This window comes from Poecilia formosa, unplaced genomic scaffold, assembly GCF_000485575.1.
Source record: "Poecilia formosa unplaced genomic scaffold, Poecilia_formosa-5.1.2 Scaffold346, whole genome shotgun sequence".
Lineage (NCBI taxonomy): Eukaryota > Metazoa > Chordata > Actinopteri > Cyprinodontiformes > Poeciliidae > Poecilia > Poecilia formosa.
Window position 1 is genome coordinate 620,548 of NW_006800285.1, and position 18,364 is coordinate 638,911.

Below are 18,364 nucleotides of genomic sequence, written 5' to 3' on the forward strand. Positions count from 1 at the left end.
CATCAATGATCGCTCTCAACAGTAAACGGAAATGGATCAGCTGACGAATGTCAAGAAGAAGAAAAGAAACGGCACAAACCTCCTTCAAAATAAAAGCATAGACATGAGACATTGAACAATCACTGCTGAAATGTTATTTTGGAGGAGCTGCAGTCACCCCCAGGATTGTCAAAAAATAAATGAATTTGAAAGACATGGAAAAAGTTAGCTCCAGTTCACCTACTTATGATTTAAAAAGCTAAAAACATCTGGAACTATGACAAATGAGGCAGGAGGATAATTCAAAGTTATCTTGCTACCACACGGCCAGGGGGATGGTGAGAGGAGAAGACAAGTCGCTATTAATAATAATGAAATAAAAAATAAACCGTGGCAATATAACATGGGTGAAGGATGGTTGTTGTTTACAGTGAAGGCAATTTCCGGTGTTACGTCAATCTATCTATCTATCTATCTATCTATCTATCTATCTATCTATCTATCTATCTATCTATCTATCTATCTATCTATCTATCTATCTATTATAATTATTATAATATATATTATACATATGATAATTATAATATATATATAACATACATATGCATTTATTATTATTATTATTAGTTTCACGCAAAAACCGTGAAGAAAGTGTGACAACTTTGCCGAAACAGGTTGTTTGAGCTTTCACGATGTCCATAGTTCTCCAGATAAGCGAGCTGAACAAGCGCGTGCTTTCTCAGTGCTCATAATGGGCACGCGTGTATTTTGTCGCCTGGGTGGTGTGGAGCGGCAAGAAGACGGAGGGGGAACCGTATCTGATAGGGAAACGCGGATCGACATAACACCGGGTGCCGGGCAGTGTGTGGAGATGGAAAAGCCGCACAAAATTCTTTGTTCACAAACCTCTGAAAGTGCGACTACAAGTTATTCCTGCAGTCCACGTAGAGCTGCGCAACCAGAGCTAACCAGAGTGGTGTTTAAAGTCCTACCTTGATCAAAAACTCTGGAAAGAATCATAATTCATCACAGGATCAGTCAGAAAGTCCATATACTTTGCTGAGGTCATTTTGACAACTTCGGGGACTCTGAAGGGGCCGACCAGCGCTCTCCCCATGATTTCAGCCCAAAAAATGACTCCACCACCTCTTTGCTGACTTCACAACCGTCAGCAAAGAGGTGACGGCTCCTGGGATATGGTGATGGATGGGATATGGTGGCCATCCACCACCAATTCACTACTGCGTCCATCTGGACCATCCAGGGTTGCACAGCAGCCATCAGTGAACAAGTCTGTTTGAAAATTAATCTTCATATACGGCTGGGCCCACTGCTTGTGAGCACTGGTTAGGGGTGGCCAAATAGTAGGTTAATGTACCGCAAGCCTCTGGAGGATCCTCCACCTTGAGGTTCCAGAGGCACCAGCAGCTTCAAATTATGTCTGAAATGATTCCTCGAGTGATTCGAGTACCTCGATTATTAAAAATTTCTCTTGGAAAATTTACCTGCCTCGAAGCTTCGTTAATTTATATTTTAATTTATATTTTATTATTTAGCGCACCGTTCTGGCCAGAACATTATTTGCATGGAGCTCTGACTTCTGCCTCTCAGTTGTTGATGAAAGCTAAGTGTTAGCGGCATAACGTCCAATCTTGAAGTTCGGCCGTGGGGATTTGATTGATTGATGATAATGCCCGGGTTTTCATCGTTTGTGGGGGACGATGAAAACCCCACACAAATGATTGGAGCGATGCCTGGAGTTTGGCAGCCTTTCTCCTCCGGATGCTGTGGGTTCAAAGCGAACGGCAGGAACAGCGCTGCGGGCGGCTGAGCAGTTGATGGTTAGAGTGTAAGTGTAGCCTTATGGTCGAACCACACAATAAATTACATATCCCGGTCTGAACAAATGGGTGGCTTGCGGTCCATGGTTGGTAGATGAGTTTCTGAGTGTGATGAATGAAGGTGCTGTAAATTATGAGAGGGCCAAAACCTACAAACTCTCTTACACGTACTATCAAACTCTCCCACATTCGCTATCAAACTCTCTCACACTCGCTATCAAACCCTCTCACATTCACAGTCAAACTCTCTTGCACGTACTATCAAACTCTCTGACAGAGTTTGATTGCAACGGAAGTTAACTTAAAATTTCAGTTTCTGATTGGACCCCAGGCAGGCTTTTCAAAATAAAAGCGGACCTCCGGTTTATGTTTGATTCATGTTTCTCTTCTGCGGCTTTAAAAATGTAAAACTTTGTGTTAATTGATTTGCTAAAGGAAATCATGNCTATTGGGTAAAATTTAAAACTTTAACGAAGTTTACACACCCAGAAAATAAAACAGAAAATATATTTGCTGAGATTACTTGATTTATTAGTGAGAAGAGCAGAGAAAACTTCACTTAGATGATGGTGAGACCACACTTTCTTAAGTTTATTTACAAACCTGAAATTACCAACAGGTTCAGACGTTTTTTATTAACTACAGCAAAAACTTGACAAAAGTAAATAGTGGAGTAAAAATAAACTACTCAGGGAAGTGTTAGGGGTTACATTCCACACCGCTATAGTTTGAGACCTAAACCTGACGAAAGAGGAGAAAACAGGGAAATAATAAAAAAAAAAACATCTTTGCATAAACGGAACTGTACAAAAGGCTTAACGTTTAGTACATTGGCATAGAAAATCACATTTTTAAAAAGTTCTGAAACATAAATAATGTGCGTAAATGTGTTCGACGCAGACGCTAAAGGAGCTAAAAACTATAGATGGATTTTTAAATGCTGCCACGATACAAGGAGGTTAAGCCTTTAGCGGTGCTAATTACGCGTTTGTTTCAAGAAAGACATAAACATAGTTTTGTTAGTAGAGGATAAAAAGATGCAGAGTGCACTCATGATGTTTCCACTTCTAGAATTAAAAATGATCTAATTTTACTGAATAATATTCACTGCTTTTCACTTTGACAACAGAATAAAATGATCAGAAGCAATGAAGTGGGTATGTTGCTTCTGTAATGCACCAGGAACATTTAGATTAAGAACACCACACACAAAGAAAAAGTTTTGTTTTTTCAAATAACCAAGATGACCACCAAAATTTGGCCTTACTTGATGTCAGTGTTGCACTGTACATGACACATCCCAGCAGTTCACTAATTCCCATATAAGAATGGCAACAACGGTGCTAGATTATACAGTATGGTCATATATTTCTACAGATGACTGAAAATGTTGAGATGCTGACACGAATAGCATGAGGAAAAAGTCACAGTAAAGATGCACGGCTCCCTCCGCTCTGCTCTGTCAGTCCCAGAGGTTTTCCTCCCTGCCATGGTTTGCCGCTGTGAGCGCTTTTTGAAGCGGAGCTGGGATCTGAGCTTTCCAGTCACGTCCAGCGGCATCTCTTCCTCTGGCAGGCCTCGGGGTCAGACGCGCAGCCCTCCGAGTCACTCTCGGAGAACGACGGTTGGGCCGGCAGGGTTGTGGGTAAGTGCGGGGACCGCTCGGGCCCTTCTGTGGTCTCCTCCGTGGCTCCGCTGTTCAGACTGAGCACCCAGCCCAGCTTGTTGTGGAGGACCTGGCGAAGGCCCGGCGGCAGAGGCAACACATCCAGCGTGTCCATGCAGTCCGGGAGCAGGCGGCGGAGGCGGGCGCAGCAGAGGTACAGCAGAGAGGTCGGCGTGGAGCAAGACCTGATGACTTTCATGCTGCTCTTGGCCGCGGTGGAGCACGCCATTGGATAAAACCTCTTATTGTGCAGCTCTGTGGCAGCAACACCTGAAGTAAAAAACAAACAAAAAAACAGTAAATGACTGGATTTTATTTTGGGGTATGCAAGTAAAGAGTAAGGTGGGCGACAGGTGCAAATGTATAGCAAACAGTGAAATGTGTCCCAAATTCATGGATGATGCAAACTCCAAAACACAGTAACACAAATGCAACAGAAAAACACTGTAAAAACTGCAGCAACAACAAGCAAAAATGCTGCAATCAGAGGAAATGGAATAAAAAGAGAAAATGCCACAAATAGCCAAAACAACTGCAAACAGAAGTGCTCCAGGCCACTAGGGGGAGTCTGGAGTAGGCAATACTACCTAAATTATTATCCTGATGTTTCTGATGTTGAAAAAGACATGAAGTATAACTCAACCTTTTCTTCCTTCCTTTTTCCATCTGTCTTCTGAACGTCCAGGTTTTACCATATAGATCTAAATATTCCTATGGTTTACTGAGAGTCTGCTCCCATATGACTTGTTGATTGACACCCCCTAGTGGTGTGGAGAACTTCCTATTTTTGTGGAGCGAGTTTGCAACATGCCATACTTCTTGTTGTTTCTATTAATTGCAGTATTTAACCCCCTTAATCCATTTCCTGTGGTTTCAACATTTTGTTTAGGGTTGCAGCTTTTTTTTTTTTCTTTTTTTTTTTTTGCGGCATTTTTTTGCTGTGCATTTACACCTGTTGGCTGTTTTTTTTTTTTTTTTTTAAACCCTGCAAAAGACCTTCTTCTGCATCAGAATTAAGCATTACTTTGTGTTGGTCTATTATATAAAATTCTGGTAAAATACATTTAGGTTTGTTGTAATGTGGCAAAACGTGGAGTAGCTCTATTAACATGAACTTTACTGACCTATACACTTCCGGTTCTTGAAGAAAGTGAGTGTGCCGTGCCACGTGTCCAGATGAACTCCAATGATGGATCCTTGTCCAAAACGGGAGGAGAACTTCAATTTGTCTCCTTTATGATGCAGCAATCCTGGAAAACACGATACATCACACTTTTCTTTAAATGTTTCAAGCAGACATATGTTCCCTGATAACACTGTTGAGCTCACCGGTGTAGGAGAGCCCCCAGCTGTCTGCATCTTTCCCCAACAAACTGCAGAACGTGTGCCTGTACTTGTCCAAGTTGACATCAGATGTCCCAATCCCAACCATCTGTCCAGAAATAACAATTTCAGCACAAATCAGCTTTTATTCAGCATTCAATTCTTTTAATTGAATGATAGCATTCACTTCAAATGATTTGAACTGAATTCAAATCATTTGAATTGAATGCTACCACGGCTATCGACAAATCCTGGAGGCTTACCATGTCTGTTCCGTACACCGGAGACGTCATCTTGATTTCCCAGAAGTGCTGCCCGTCCGCCAGCTCCCTGGAGCCGCGGACGGCCGCCGTCCCACAGCTGTAGTCGGAGTGGAAGCTCACTTTGCGATTGTCGCAGGTCAGCAATGTTGCAGTCGAACGGCTGCTTGCATCCCAAACCCAGTCGAAATCTGCGCCATCAGAGGTCATGTTGACAGCAAATTAAACAAGAAATCAAATATTGTTGACTAAATATCAAACATACATGTCTTTCTGACTGAAATTTCTAGATTTCTGCAGTTTCTAGAATGTTCTACACGTTTAGCAAAGCCATTTCAAGATTTAAAACCACTGTTGCTCTGCTTTTAATAACACAGTTTGACTGAGACGTTAGAGGTTGTTGTTAAAACTGTGCAGCTGGTTTGGTACCTTGGTCATCCTCTCCACAGTGGCAGTCTTTGACTTGGTGAAATCCTCGTAGGCGAGGGTTGTAACTGGTTTCTGCCTGGGAGTCGCAGGCACAGTAAGACTCTCCTGTAACAGGGACAGCACTGGGGACCGGAGGAACCATCACGGCTGAGTAGTCCGCCTCCGAGTCAGAATCACTGTACTTTACAGAGAGATTTTAAAGAACAACCCTTAGTGTTCAACACATCAGGGGAATCAAAACACAAATCTGCAGTTTTTAAAGACCAGACATTTCCCTTTTCTGCATCACATGAACCAAAACGATTTCCGGTTTTGAATGGTTTACCTCCAGCCGGTCGTAGCGCCACTGTTCAGCTTCAGAGGCCAACACGAGGGCCCGGGCGTCGGCGTCCCTTCGTATCCCACCCCAAACGTAACGCCAAGCCCGGCTGTTCCTGCTACGTCTTGACATGGTAGCAGAGTCGAACAAGTAGAAGAGCTTCGCCGCTCGATCCGGGTTTACTCCAGATGTTTAAGGAGCAGCATTAGTCCAGCGGCTGAAGGAAAACAAACCAACATGAGTCGTAACTTCTTCCTCCAAGTTTTTACACCAACATGTCCGACTCCATTTGAGGGCTGTATTGGCATTGAGTGCAGCTTAAACTAAAGACACATATTAACTGATTATTTTACGGCATAGTTTTTAAGGACTAGCCTAGGCTCAGAGGGTCACAGTCAGTGACCAGTGACCAGTACAGTCTCCGTCCTTGCTTTTCATTCACTGTACATGTAAAGGTAGAGGGTGAAAAAAAAATCTCTGAGGGAACAACAAGATTCCTTGGATCACAAACCCAGATTTCTTAGATTAACATCTAAGCAAATTCCATAAAATTATTGATTTCACAGTATTTTCCTCTGCCTGGGTTTCTATATTTTGGCACAGAAGGTGCAGAATGTGACAAAATAATATTTAGTTTTTGAAATTACTACTAATCAAGCAATAGCTTACATTTCAGAAATAGAAACTGAAACACAAAGTTGATAAGTTGCACATCCTTGCAGCAAACCCTTTACTATCCTATTTTTTTCTAACTACATAACCTTATTTTAAAGCATCTTCCACAGTTAAGTGTCAAACTTGCAACACTGTAATAAATAAGCATGTAATAAAATATGTTTACAAACATGATAATGAACACAAAATTTTAAATAAATGGATTTAATGGGAATAAAAATCAAAAGCCTTTAAATGTGATAATCATATATTAACTACTATTTAAATGAAAATTCTTACAGTGAAAATGTGCAGCTATTATATTTGAGAGCAATATATAATTATTTTAGTGTTTAATTAGTATGTTCCTGTGTTGTAGTGCAGTGGGATATGATTTAGTTCCTGCTACTACTTGTCCTAATATTATTATTATTATTAATATTATTGGTCCTAATATTTGTTTGGTTAATCTGCAAAGTGTGTCAGTTTCATACTAATTACATTGTTTGTTTTTACTAACTTTACATTTTGTATATTTATTAAATAATATATGTATCTAAACTAATTAAGGTAATAGTTTATTTATTCTGAGATTTTTTTAGAAATACTTTTGGACCTTGACAATCAAGCAGGCAACTATAAGATGTAAATAAAAGGGACCCGAGATAAAAAAAAACGCACTTAATTAAAAAAAACAACTAATTTCTAGAAACATAAAATTTCCATTTTATTAAACTTCTTCACAATAAAACTAATATAAACACACATCATATTCTTAGACAATGCGGCCACAAAACGACAAACCCAGAGTAATTAAAGAGAAATGTTTATGTTTTTATTCTTTTTCTCAATTAAATTTATTTCGTTTTGTTTATGTGAAGACATTTTCCTTTATTCGTTGCACTTACAGCCAAATATCACATTTATTTATTTATTGTTTCTCATTCTTACATTAAAATCGGTTGTTTTGGCATACAAAATAGCCTGGATATTACCAAAATATCGAATCTGTGTAAAGCAACAGAAATAAGCCTAATCGCATTCACACAGCAAAAACATATATATCATTTAACACAAATAAAAAAAAGAACACCCACTATAACATTTACTGTTTTCTTTGCCAGATTCATCAGCTTCTTAGCCTCGAGCTAACAGAGCAGCTAATGCAAGCCAACTGCTCGGATTGAGCTTCGTCTTAAAAGTATAATAAAAAAAAATAAAGTCGTGACTTCAAATTACTTGTTCGCTACCATTTATGTGTGAATAAATCACCAAATTGTTGTTTGTCGCGACTTATTGCACAACCAGAACGAAGAACCTTGCTAATGATGCATAAAAAGAGCTAGCATTGCGCGGCAAGCTGCTGTTAGCACACATCCACCCAGGATGGATTAAAAAGTAGAGTCGTTACCTGTTAAATTGCCCTCTAGTGACACATAAACCCGACTAATCCACGGAGGTGGTGTTCCTTTGATTCCGGGTATTACTAGACAGTTGACACACAAGAAGCGAAGAGGTGACTTGCTTCGTTTCGTTTTTCCATGACCTACTTTCTGCCAGTGTGACCGTGTAAACAAAATACAGGAGGAGCTAATTCACAGGGAGGTTTGAACCTGCATACCAGCTAACGACATGTGTAGTCACTTGTAGCTTTGTCTGATAGAACATCTGAATTCAAAATAAATGTAATTAATAGCAAAAGTCAAACAAAGAGGCACTGCTTATTAATTAAATTGTTCCCATTTTTGCATTTTATGGAGCATAAGTACTGCTAAAAAAATATTTGCTAACTAATTTGGCTGGTTGGTAACATATTAATTAAACATAATCTGTCTGACAACAAGAAGGCAACATAAAGATCAAAAAAAGAAAATGAATTAAAAAACACTAGGAAAAAAACTGACCTCAGTCTGAAATTGTTTGCAAAAATAGTTTTTAGACTTTTAGCCTCCAACGAACAAATTAAAATCCATTTTCTAAATGTGTAGAATAGCAAACCAAACCTTATCGGAGTGGTCAGGCTGTCAACATTTTGAAATACTGACTCATCTAGGCGGTCACAAAGCAACATCTAATGCCATAATCTGAGAGTTTCAAATAAATTGTAAAAATATCAGCATTCAAATGTGGCAGTGTGTGGCTGCTTCAGGAATTAACCGAAGGAAAAAAAAAAAAAGTTTCCGACCTTAAGGCAAGGCGGCCTTATTTAGCACCATTCATAAACAAGGCAGTCCAAAGTTTAAAACGCCGAAAGAAAGAAGAAATAAAATATCAAGCCTAAGCAAAAAGCATGGCATAAAAGAAAAGAAAAGAAAAAAAAAGCTAAAATACTTATTAAAGGCAAAAAAGACAAACATGTTTCAAACTTTTTTATTGACCAGACTGTTTGGTCAAAAGCAGGAGTAAACAAATATGTTTTCAGTCCTGAGGGTCAGACCTCGCGTGCGTTATTTTAAGCCCTGCGCACCACCAGCGCTTTTTCGACTTTTTTTTTTTTTTTGCAGCAATTTCATTTCTCGTCTTTTGTCTGACGGGCACCAGATCACCTCTTCGTCATTCGCCTGCAGTTCCATCGAAAAACTAAAATTTTAGTGTTTATAGGGTAAAAAAATTATCAACCCCTTTTCTATTTTATTTGTGGCGTTTAAAATTTGCCAAATTAACTGAAAATGGATGCCTTCATGCAGAAATGGATGTCGGCGTGTGACATTATACCAGGTTGTTCTAATAATGAGAAAATTTCTTAAATTGAAAGGGGTTTTAGCCAACACTGTTATTTTGATTGAAGAGATTCAGCAAATGTTCTGTTTCTTTTTTCCATGATCTGTCCTGGAAATGCATTAAATATATTTTTCTAATTATTATTTAAGGTAATAAAGTCCAGTTAACGTTAATCTTTTGGCTGAAAGAAGTATAAAAAACACTCATTGAGATACACCCGTAAGACATTAATACTTCTCAAATAAAAAGCTTTCTTTTTGAGTAATTTAGAGTACCCATGTTATTCGTTGTCTACTTTATTCAAAGTATAAAGTACTTTGAATACTTTGAATACTTTGATTTCATAGATTTCATAATCTATGATTTCATAATCTATGAAATCAAATTTGCACATTCAAAGAAATAAGACTTAGTATTTGTATAGGTATTAGTAGTATCTGGAACCAGAATTTCTCTGCTGCGGAACCAAATTGCAATCACAGTTCTTTCAGGGACTATTTATGAACGGACCATGTGTGCGGAAAATGCGTGCTTTGCTCACTGAGGTCAACTAGTAGTTAATTTCTTTGGTCATTTTCAGGCATTGAAACTAATATATTTTATCATTAGTAGATAATCTGGGGTTTCATACCAGGTGGTTACCGTTTACTGACTCTTATCAGTAATTTTAATGTGTTTGTAGCACCGATATCTGCTACGCTTACACAATTTCCGCCCCAACCATGTCGATGTAACAACCATTTTCGTCCTCAGGGTATACTGTGACCGGGTGTTTGTCCACTTGCAATCATGGTGAAAAAGAAGCGGCTCCGTCTCATCGCAGAAATGGCTCGGAAGATCCGGGCGTACCGGGAGCTGAAGTTTCGGCCGAAGGAGTCGCAGAAGTACGCCCTGGACTACGAGAATATGAGGCGGCCTCTCACTGGGAAAATGCTGCCCGTGTTGGCCTGGCAGGACGTCCGCAGGGAGAGCCGCCTCTTCTCCCTGCTGGCGGGGATGAGGCTGTTCGGAGTCGGCCGCATGTTCACCCGTAAGTCTTGGTTGGAGGAACACCCAGAGCCCAGCTACTGGGAGATTACCAAGGTCAAGGTGGACTACACAGCTGAGGTGAGCTGGCAGTGGAGGACAGCACTGTACCCACTCCCCCAGTGAAGCTGTCTTGCTTTTATTTGTTTATACATGATTAATTTTGGTTGATCAGGCCTTTCCTCTCCTACCATCACAAACGTGAATGCTGAGTCTTCTAATCTGTTTTGGGAATTTAACAGAAACCTCATGCTTTTTATTAGTTGAGTTTGCAAATCAATATGTCAACAAATGAAACATTAACATGTTTGTTTTGTGAAAAAACACAAACTTAGAAATCATTGTGTTTTCTTTACTTTTATAGAACATGGATCATGGCAAAGCATGGGGAATCCTCACATATAAAGGTAATCTTAATCCCTGTTGATCTTTTTCTTGTTTATAAGGATCCTGGATGCTGTATGAATATTTACAGTTGCACATAAAAAGGTGGCTTTGTAGTATCTAACACTGAAAAAAAATCATCACGTTTACATTTGGCTTTAAAAATGACTGCATCAGTTACTGAGTCTTGCAAAGGTTTTCATACCTCTTGTTACATTAGAACCACAAACTGCGTTTAATGCAAAATCTTTTTGTATCAAAATTTTGTTTCCTTTTTTGTACTGAGATTTTGTTTCCTATTGTTCTTTAACAAACATCTGAGACCTTCACATTCTTTACACTAAAAGTAAACCACACACCATTGAGACACAAGGTGATGTTTGCAGAGAATTCATTGCACCGAATTGTATTTAGGAGTATCATAATAGGATCCACATGTTTTCTTTTAGAAAATATATGTTAAGATGTCTTTGTAAAACATTAAAAACCTAGGATATAGTGTTGTTGCACCATGAGGGGAAAAAAAAAAACATAATTTGTGGCTGTAAAGTGACAAAATTAATCCAAATAATTAAAATTATTAGTAATTATTCAAATGTCTTTTTGTTGTGATAAAGATGCACCGAGTACATATTAAAAATCATAACTACTCTATAAATAAAATGTACTTGTTAGGCAAACAGGAAAAAGAGGTGAAGGAGGTGGAGAAGGTGATGTACCACGACTGGCGCCTGATTCCCAAAGACATGGAGCAGCAGTTCAAGGACTTCCAGCCCCTCCCAGAGCCTCCGGTGCGCTACGTCCCCTACCCTCCCCTGCTCCGTGCCATGATCCTGGCACAGCGTGGGAGAGCTGGAGGCAGGGTGGTGACAGAGGAGCCGGCCTTGCCCTTACAGAGGAATGTGGTGTTCAACGTAGAATATTTCCGCAAACAGGAAGAAGAGAATCGGAGGAAAGAGGGGACAGCGGTGTGAACCAGAACGGTCTTTTCAAGGACTCGTCTGAGCCGCTGCTGAGTGCTGGACTCAAATAAGGTTTCTTTATAATCTCATAGAGAACCGTGTATGTTTGTGTGTGCTAAATATTAAAAGCGGGATCAAACCGGCTCCTTCAGTGATGTTTGTTTTCTTCATTAAATTCATTTGCTGTTGTTTTGTACTGCTGCCCTGCAGCAAGAAGGTTCCAGGTTTGAATCCTGGACAAACCGTATGAAGACCGTCACTGTCAGTTGCAACACATTGCACAAAAATGACTTTTACAAAAAAATGTTCAGCTGTGTGCAGTTCAGATAAAAGCAGTTCTACAGTACAGACCAGAACATTATCTAAACCTAATCACTACACCATTCATTTCTGCTTTTAATAAGGCAAATGTACAAAATCCTTTGTTTTAAATCTTAAGTATAAACAGAAAACTACAGCCATCTTACTTGACTAATAAAAATAGACAAAATGTACAGGATGAATTCAAAATTGTGCTGATAAATATTAAAAATATTTTTTTACATGTCCTTTTGACTCATGTTTTGAGAAACATTTGAGTGACAATTCCAACAAAAGACATTTTCTGTTAAGTACTGTGGATAGATGGCGCCAATGCACCCTGGGCTCTGTAAAAATGCAAAAAAATAGAACTGCAGTGGAATCTGAAGTTCTATTCCATGGGAATTTATGTACAAACTATGAACTATAAAAACACACACAAAGACTGTTTTAAAAAAAAACTATAATGATGGAGTTACACTTCACCTTTTCTAATCTAATGCAAAATATGTTCTGTACAAACACCTTCACATCTTTTAACAGCTTTTAACTCAGAAGCTTCTACATTCAGCTAATTGTGGAGGTAGCAGAGGGAGCTTTAAAGTTCAAGTAGTTAGTTTTATATTGAAGATGCTTAATATTTATGAATGATTAAGACTTGCATGTTTTGATTAAAAGGCGCAATGCTGTTGCAAGTTCATGAATAAAAAAAATTAAGGAGCCTCTATTATTGTAGTTTGGCAAGCCAGGGATCTAAAAAAGATAAAATAAATATTAAAAAAAACTAGAAATGGTTCTAATTTGTAGAAGAAAACTCAAAATGACGGATTTTTGCTTTGTAGAGCCTAGTGTACCTATTAAATATTTATTGGTTTGCCATACAGGCTCGCGCTTTGGAGCATTCCTTAGCAACGTGACGTAGTTCTCCTCCCTCCTTCATTCTCCCAGACTACAGTGTGCTCCGTCCTGCACCGACAATGATCTGCCTGTTTCTGTCTATTTTTGCCCACGTCTTCCAGTCAGGTTGGTGTTATATGTATTTTAGTCGCTGGGTTGTAGTTTTCCGAGCCTCGCTTTGAGTTTTACCAAGTTATATTTTCAGTTTCCAGGAGATGCTGGTGGGTCAGAGTCGCTGGTGGGTCAAAGTCCTCGGTTAGCCGAAGGCAGCACTTATACCCGGTACAGTAGAGTTAAGAAGCTCTCTAACTTTAACTGGAGCGTTGCATTAGTTCAGACTGCTAAATGTGACTAAAACAACCCGAACTAATTAATTATTACTAACTAACTAACGTGTTGTCTCAGCCGCGGGTCTAACAGCATGCAGCGTTCAGCTCCTCATTGTCAGAAAAGTTGATTCATCATCCTATTATTAGCTCAGGGGTTCGCGCGCTGCTTATTGGGAAGATTTGTGCTCGTGCGCAGACTGTGGGATCTGATAGGCTGCTGCAGACAGAGTCCCCACAATGAGGCCAACAAAAAGGTCGCAGCGAGATCTGCAGGAACTGGAAGACCTGGTTCCCAAACAGGCGCGGATTGATGAAACCGGTGAGGTTCCTAACTTCTGGTTTGGACAGCGGGGAGTGCGGGGGTGTGGCTTGAAATGATGTCGATGTGCAGATCTTTGAGCACCTGCTGCAGGTACTTTGTTTTAAATCCAGCTGCCGTGCAGAATATACTACGGAGCTGCTGTTGCGCATGAAAATACTGGAATACAAAAAGCTTGCATAAAGCTTATTGAGATGTAAGTTGAATTTCAAATTGTGAATGTCAGCATTTTTATAGGTGTCCACTAGGGGGCGATGCTAATCAATGGATGAGAACACCAAGGCTGGATCTGTCAGTGCCGACCCCAAACCTGATTATTTTAGAAGGATTTTTTTGTTAGATGCATTGTTTATTTATGCAACCAGATGCCTTCAGAAATTCTAAAATGACTTTATATTGTCATATTTTATAGTTTCACCTTTGTATAATAGGTCATTAACACCATATTCAGCGAAGAGGGTTTTTATGTAGAAAATTGGTAAACAAAGAACATAATTAAAATTAAGTAACACAGACAATGACTGTTTAATGATACAGATTTACTTGATAATCCAATTCAGGATTTCCCACAGTGTATTATAAGCCTGGCGGGCCACCAGACTTTACCTGTGTCCTCACCAGGCTTTGCAATGTTAATTTATTTCAGGTTTTTTTTAATGATTGCCTTTTTTGGGACCTTGTAGTTGGAGTTTAGGTATTAACTTATCTTCCAGTCTTCCAATAATGCATAGTTATCAAGTGTGATATTTCCACATTTTCTGTCAATTTAAAAAAAAATTTAACTTAAAAACATGGCAGGTGATTGGATGACTGTCGTAGAGCCCGGAGCACCGGGCGTAGCAAGTTTTCTGGGGGAAACCCTGCAACTATATTTCCAACTTGAGAAACAATAAAGTATTCTATTCTAATGACAAACTTTTAATATGCTTGCTGGAAATTCAGTTTCGAGTTTGGAATGCTGGTTTGAGTTTGATACCTTTGGTCTCAGTTGTCGTTGGCCTCAAGCGCATGCTGTGCTCAAGTTAAACAGTTCCCTGTGTGCCGTTTCAGGCTGGACGGGAGTGAACGAACGCACCTTCATCGCCGTGAAGCCGGACGGTGTGCAGCGGAAACTGGTGGGAGAAATAGTGCGTCGTTTTGAGAAGAGAGGCTTCAAACTTGTTGCTCTTAAGCTTATAAAGGTATTCACTTGTGGTTGAAATGCTGCAGAGGTTTTAGCGCAGTGGATCAGAGACGCAATCTGGTAAATGAATGTGTCTATCTTGGTTGCACACCAGGCGTCTGAGGAGCTACTAAGGGAACACTACTGGGAGCTGAGGAACAAGCCTTTCTACAGCACCCTAATAAGCTACATGAGTTCTGGACCAGTTGTTGCAATGGTGGGTTTCCTCAACGGGTTTCTCAGCAACGTTTTGATGTGTTGTGTTTCAAAGCGTCCTGATTTTTTGCGTAGGTGTGGCAGGGTTTAGATGTTGTGAAGACCGCTCGCAAGATGCTGGGTGAGACCAATCCCGCAGACTCACTGCCGGGAACCATTCGGGGAGATTTCTGTGTGGAAGTGGGCAGGTAAGTCATTTCATCACCTTACTCTGCAAGTTACGGGTCTAATCTCAGTGTTTTATGTGTGGAAACATGCAAACAGTGTTCTAGTTATACTGGATAAGAATAAACTGCAGGATAGTAAGCCTTGAATTAACAATCTCAGAAATCCTTTGAAGTCATTGTGAGGATATATTGTTGGTTAATAAAAAAGGGCGATTGTATTACTTTTTTTACATTGTCGTGTTTTCAGAAAGTACCTGTTCGTTTTGCGTCGGGATGATAATCAGAGGAGCAACTTTCACTCTTTGTTTTCAGGAATGTGATCCACGGTAGCGACTCGGTGGAGAGCGCCCAGAAGGAAATCTGTCTCTGGTTCCGTCAGGGCGAGCTCCACCGCTGGGAGAGCAGCCCCAACAACTGGATCTACTGACGTTTACAGACCTTCTGCAGCTTTAAAACATCAAACCTCAGTTAACTTCATCTTTTTAGCTTCGGTAGTTTGTAGCAAAGAAAGGTCATCTCTGCTTTCCTGCATCTTTTCCTTGGTTTAGATTTTTGATGGGGTAAACTTAAAGGGGCAGTAATATGTGAAATTGACTTTTTTGAGCTTTGCATCGTGTTATGATGTTATGAAAACATACCTGGAGTGTTTCTTTGATCCTTTCATACATGCTTGAGAAATCCTGTACTCTCCCATGGCATCAGCGCTGTGATGGGCCAGCGCTGATGACAAAGCTCTTCCTCGGAGCTGCAGTTTCCAACCTTCAGAGCATTACAGAGCGTCTTGCTTAGCTCCTTCAGACTAGCCAGCAGCAATTAGCAAACACCTGGTGGAACTGCACATCTGCTGAGCTCATTATACCAGCTACTGCTCTGTGCAGTGCTGGTAAAGACGTTAAGCATGGAGCACGGTTGTGACTTCTTGAAATGCGGAGTATCTTAAAGAGACACAGGCCCAATTTCAAAGCATTAAATTACAAAGTCAAATTTACAACTGAAGGTAACATAGTTACTTGATTTGCTAAAAGAAAATAGCACTAGGTGCCTGGAAAATACATAACACTGCCCCTTTAACAAATCAAAGGTGCATTAAATAGATTGAAATAGTTAGGGCCAGTAATGTTTTTAGTTTTTAAGCTATAAGAATAACTTGTTGCGATAAGAAACTGGAATTATGAAGACAATGGATTTGAAACTGACTCACTACACGATTTAAAAAAAGAAAATTGATATTAAAACATAAAAAAATAGCCTTTTTTTCAGTTGTATCGAGTTTTCCATGTTCTCTGTGGGTGTAAAGATGATCATGTGGAAGTACTTGAATATAAAGTTTCCAGCTTTTGAACAGCATTGGACTCTATTGTTACTGCTTTTGTATTTTTATACCAGGCTCAGTTTGCAGCCTCCATAACACTGCAATAAAAATGGAGCAAGTTCATTTATTAAACTTGAATAAAACAAAAAACAAGTTGAATCTTTCCGAGACGTTTTTTGCTCTGTACTTGTTGCATCCTCCTTTGATGCAAACAAAAAGAAACCCAGCACACACTCAAGGTGATTGCTTTCGGCACACAAATATGTTTTAATATTTAATCCACAGATAGAGATCAATGCACGAGTTTCCATACTGAACAAAGAGGATGGGCTTCAGTGCGTCTGGACATTTACAGTTATCCCTGTACATAAAATAACAGCATGCCACTGCTTACCTGCTTCACACCAAAGCATCTGATCCACAGCCAATCAAAGAGGGAAATCTTTTAGGAACCAAAATATTAAACTACCAGTCTGATTGGATGTGGAAACGGTCTGACCTTTCACCTGTCTCAGACTGCTGCGGCTGCACCACATATTTGCAGGATTGTTCTCACTGAACACGTCTATGCCTTGAAAAATTACTAACCGTTCCACATTTTGTCATGTTACATCCATAAACGTTGACAGAGATGAAATGAGTGGCATGGATTTGTATTTAGCACCTTTTACTCTGATAATCCGTGATATAAATCCTGAAAAACACCACTTGATTAGTAAAGAGAATTCACTGTGTGTTTTTACATTACTTTACAAAATTACAGCTGTTTTGTTATAAACTGATGTTGCATGTCGCCCTGAAAGCACCGTACCCACAGTGAAACGTGGTGGTGGCAGCGTCATGCTGCGAGGTGGACGCATTTGTTTAGCACAGACAGGGAAGAATCACCTAAAGTTAGACACAAGAAGGATGAGAGGCTAAATGATGAGTTACTAATTATAAAATCCTAAATGTTTGCTGTGGATTTGCATTAGTTCTCCTTTTTACTCTGAAACCTTTAAATGAATTTGTTGCTTCATCATGTAAAATTCCAATAAAATACATTTATGGTTGTAACATGACAAGATGTAGAGAGCTTCAAGGAGTAAGAATAGTTTTTCAAGGCGCTGCGTGTTTTCAATCAGGACCTAACCAGGCTGTAAAGCATTTTAAGGGGGAAAAGAAATGTAATTTCTCAATTTATTCAACATTTACTTTCACTGGGACCAAATGTATTTTACTTTAACTTATATCATTGCATAAGATCTGTAAAATGTACTCTTTTTTTTGTTGTTTTTTGAAACTGCAACTTCATCTACCATCACATTGCTGTATCTGTTGCTCTCCTTTCTTGTTTTTGTTTTTAGATTTAAGTTTCCATAGATAGCGAACTTAATGGCAAAAATTATCAGGAGGTCTGGGCCCGATGCAACCGAGACTGAATATTGGAGATAAGGTGTGCTTACAGATTGAGTATTCGATGGTTACAGAGGAGGGAGGTAGTTACAAGGCTTATGATGATGGTTACAAGGCCCTGTGTGGGACAGACACAGGATGGCAAGCAGATAACTAGGTCAAAGGAGGTACTTACAAGGCATTAAAGTTAAAAGGTGATGGGGTCAGGGCGGGGTGTTTAATAGTTACAAGGAAAGATGCGCAGCTTGAAGGGTTTATTCTTTTTCAGAGGGGAACTTTTACATGACCGGGGAATAATTACAAAGTTTTAGTGGCTTGAAGCTTCTGGGGGTGGGAGGAGGAGAGAGGGAGATTTCTTCAGTAAGATGTTCGGGTGTACTGCTAAAGCAGATTTAGGCGTCACTCTGGAACGTAGGACACCTGCCAGACGATGATGTGGCTTCGCTCAGCTTTGCTCAAAGCAGGTTTCATCTGCGAAGCCCCACCGCCGCTGTCACCTTCCTCAGTCTCATCATCCTCCCCATCACCTACAGGAAAAAAATAAAACCATGGATCAGGACACAATTATTCCTATAATTCATGAAAATAAAACACCTCTTTGGTCAGTTAATTAGCTTACATATGACAAGTCACATTAGTGCACAGAAATGGGTAACACTTTATTTGAAGTGTAACATGAAGGAGTCTTCATAAACGTTTATGA

General features: G+C 39.7%; 3 protein-coding genes across 5 annotated transcripts; 2 read left to right on the forward strand and 1 right to left on the reverse strand.

The window, feature by feature from the left end:
- Positions 1 to 2,384: 2,384 nt before the first annotated feature.
- On the reverse strand, positions 2,385 to 8,089 carry LOC103153342 (SPRY domain-containing SOCS box protein 3-like). The gene is made up of 7 exons (XM_007574224.2): positions 7,883 to 8,089; positions 5,824 to 6,034; positions 5,499 to 5,679; positions 5,073 to 5,260; positions 4,816 to 4,918; positions 4,611 to 4,736; positions 2,385 to 3,756 (listed from the first exon to the last, which is right to left on the reverse strand). The coding sequence occupies exons 2-7, from the start codon at positions 5,947 to 5,949 to the stop codon at positions 3,365 to 3,367; spliced, it is 1,116 nt and encodes a 371-aa protein (XP_007574286.1). The 5' UTR covers positions 5,950 to 6,034; positions 7,883 to 8,089; the 3' UTR covers positions 2,385 to 3,364.
- Positions 8,090 to 9,684: 1,595 nt separating this feature from the next.
- On the forward strand, positions 9,685 to 11,709 carry LOC103153343 (28S ribosomal protein S34, mitochondrial-like). Of its 2 annotated transcripts, none has more exons than XM_007574225.2 (4): positions 9,685 to 9,826; positions 9,946 to 10,299; positions 10,583 to 10,625; positions 11,278 to 11,709. In XM_007574225.2, the coding sequence occupies exons 2-4, from the start codon at positions 9,982 to 9,984 to the stop codon at positions 11,574 to 11,576; spliced, it is 660 nt and encodes a 219-aa protein (XP_007574287.1). In that variant the 5' UTR covers positions 9,685 to 9,826; positions 9,946 to 9,981; the 3' UTR covers positions 11,577 to 11,709. The 2 variants fall into 2 exon arrangements, with proteins under 2 accessions (XP_007574287.1, XP_016517337.1); XM_016661851.1 differs by having other exon boundaries at positions 9,743 to 9,761.
- A 1,083-nt stretch (positions 11,710 to 12,792) lies between these two features.
- On the forward strand, positions 12,793 to 16,423 carry LOC103153344 (nucleoside diphosphate kinase 3-like). Of its 2 annotated transcripts, none has more exons than XM_007574228.2 (5): positions 12,793 to 12,887; positions 14,460 to 14,590; positions 14,687 to 14,788; positions 14,863 to 14,975; positions 15,267 to 16,423. In XM_007574228.2, the coding sequence occupies exons 1-5, from the start codon at positions 12,842 to 12,844 to the stop codon at positions 15,379 to 15,381; spliced, it is 507 nt and encodes a 168-aa protein (XP_007574290.1). In that variant the 5' UTR covers positions 12,793 to 12,841; the 3' UTR covers positions 15,382 to 16,423. The 2 variants fall into 2 exon arrangements, with proteins under 2 accessions (XP_007574290.1, XP_007574289.1); XM_007574227.2 differs by lacking the exon at positions 12,793 to 12,887 and adding an exon at positions 13,313 to 13,409.
- Positions 16,424 to 18,364: the final 1,941 nt, after the last annotated feature.

Coding starts and splice junctions, on each gene's coding strand:
- LOC103153342 (XM_007574224.2), bottom strand. CDS start 5,949: ATGTCAAGACGTAGCAGGAACAGCCGGGCTTGGCGTTACGTTTGGGGT. Junction 5,261..5,498: donor CTGTGGAGAGGATGACCAAG/GTACCAAACCAG, acceptor CTGATGGCGCAG/ATTTCGACTGGGTTTGGGAT. Junction 4,737..4,815: donor CTGGGGGCTCTCCTACACCG/GTGAGCTCAACA, acceptor CGTGTTTTCCAG/GATTGCTGCATCATAAAGGA.
- LOC103153343 (XM_007574225.2), top strand. CDS start 9,982: ATGGTGAAAAAGAAGCGGCTCCGTCTCATCGCAGAAATGGCTCGGAAG. Junction 10,300..10,582: donor AGGTGGACTACACAGCTGAG/GTGAGCTGGCAG, acceptor TTACTTTTATAG/AACATGGATCATGGCAAAGC. Junction 10,626..11,277: donor GGGAATCCTCACATATAAAG/GTAATCTTAATC, acceptor TGTACTTGTTAG/GCAAACAGGAAAAAGAGGTG.
- LOC103153344 (XM_007574227.2), top strand. CDS start 13,328: ATGAGGCCAACAAAAAGGTCGCAGCGAGATCTGCAGGAACTGGAAGAC. Junction 14,591..14,686: donor TTGCTCTTAAGCTTATAAAG/GTATTCACTTGT, acceptor GTTGCACACCAG/GCGTCTGAGGAGCTACTAAG. Junction 14,789..14,862: donor CTGGACCAGTTGTTGCAATG/GTGGGTTTCCTC, acceptor TTTTTTGCGTAG/GTGTGGCAGGGTTTAGATGT.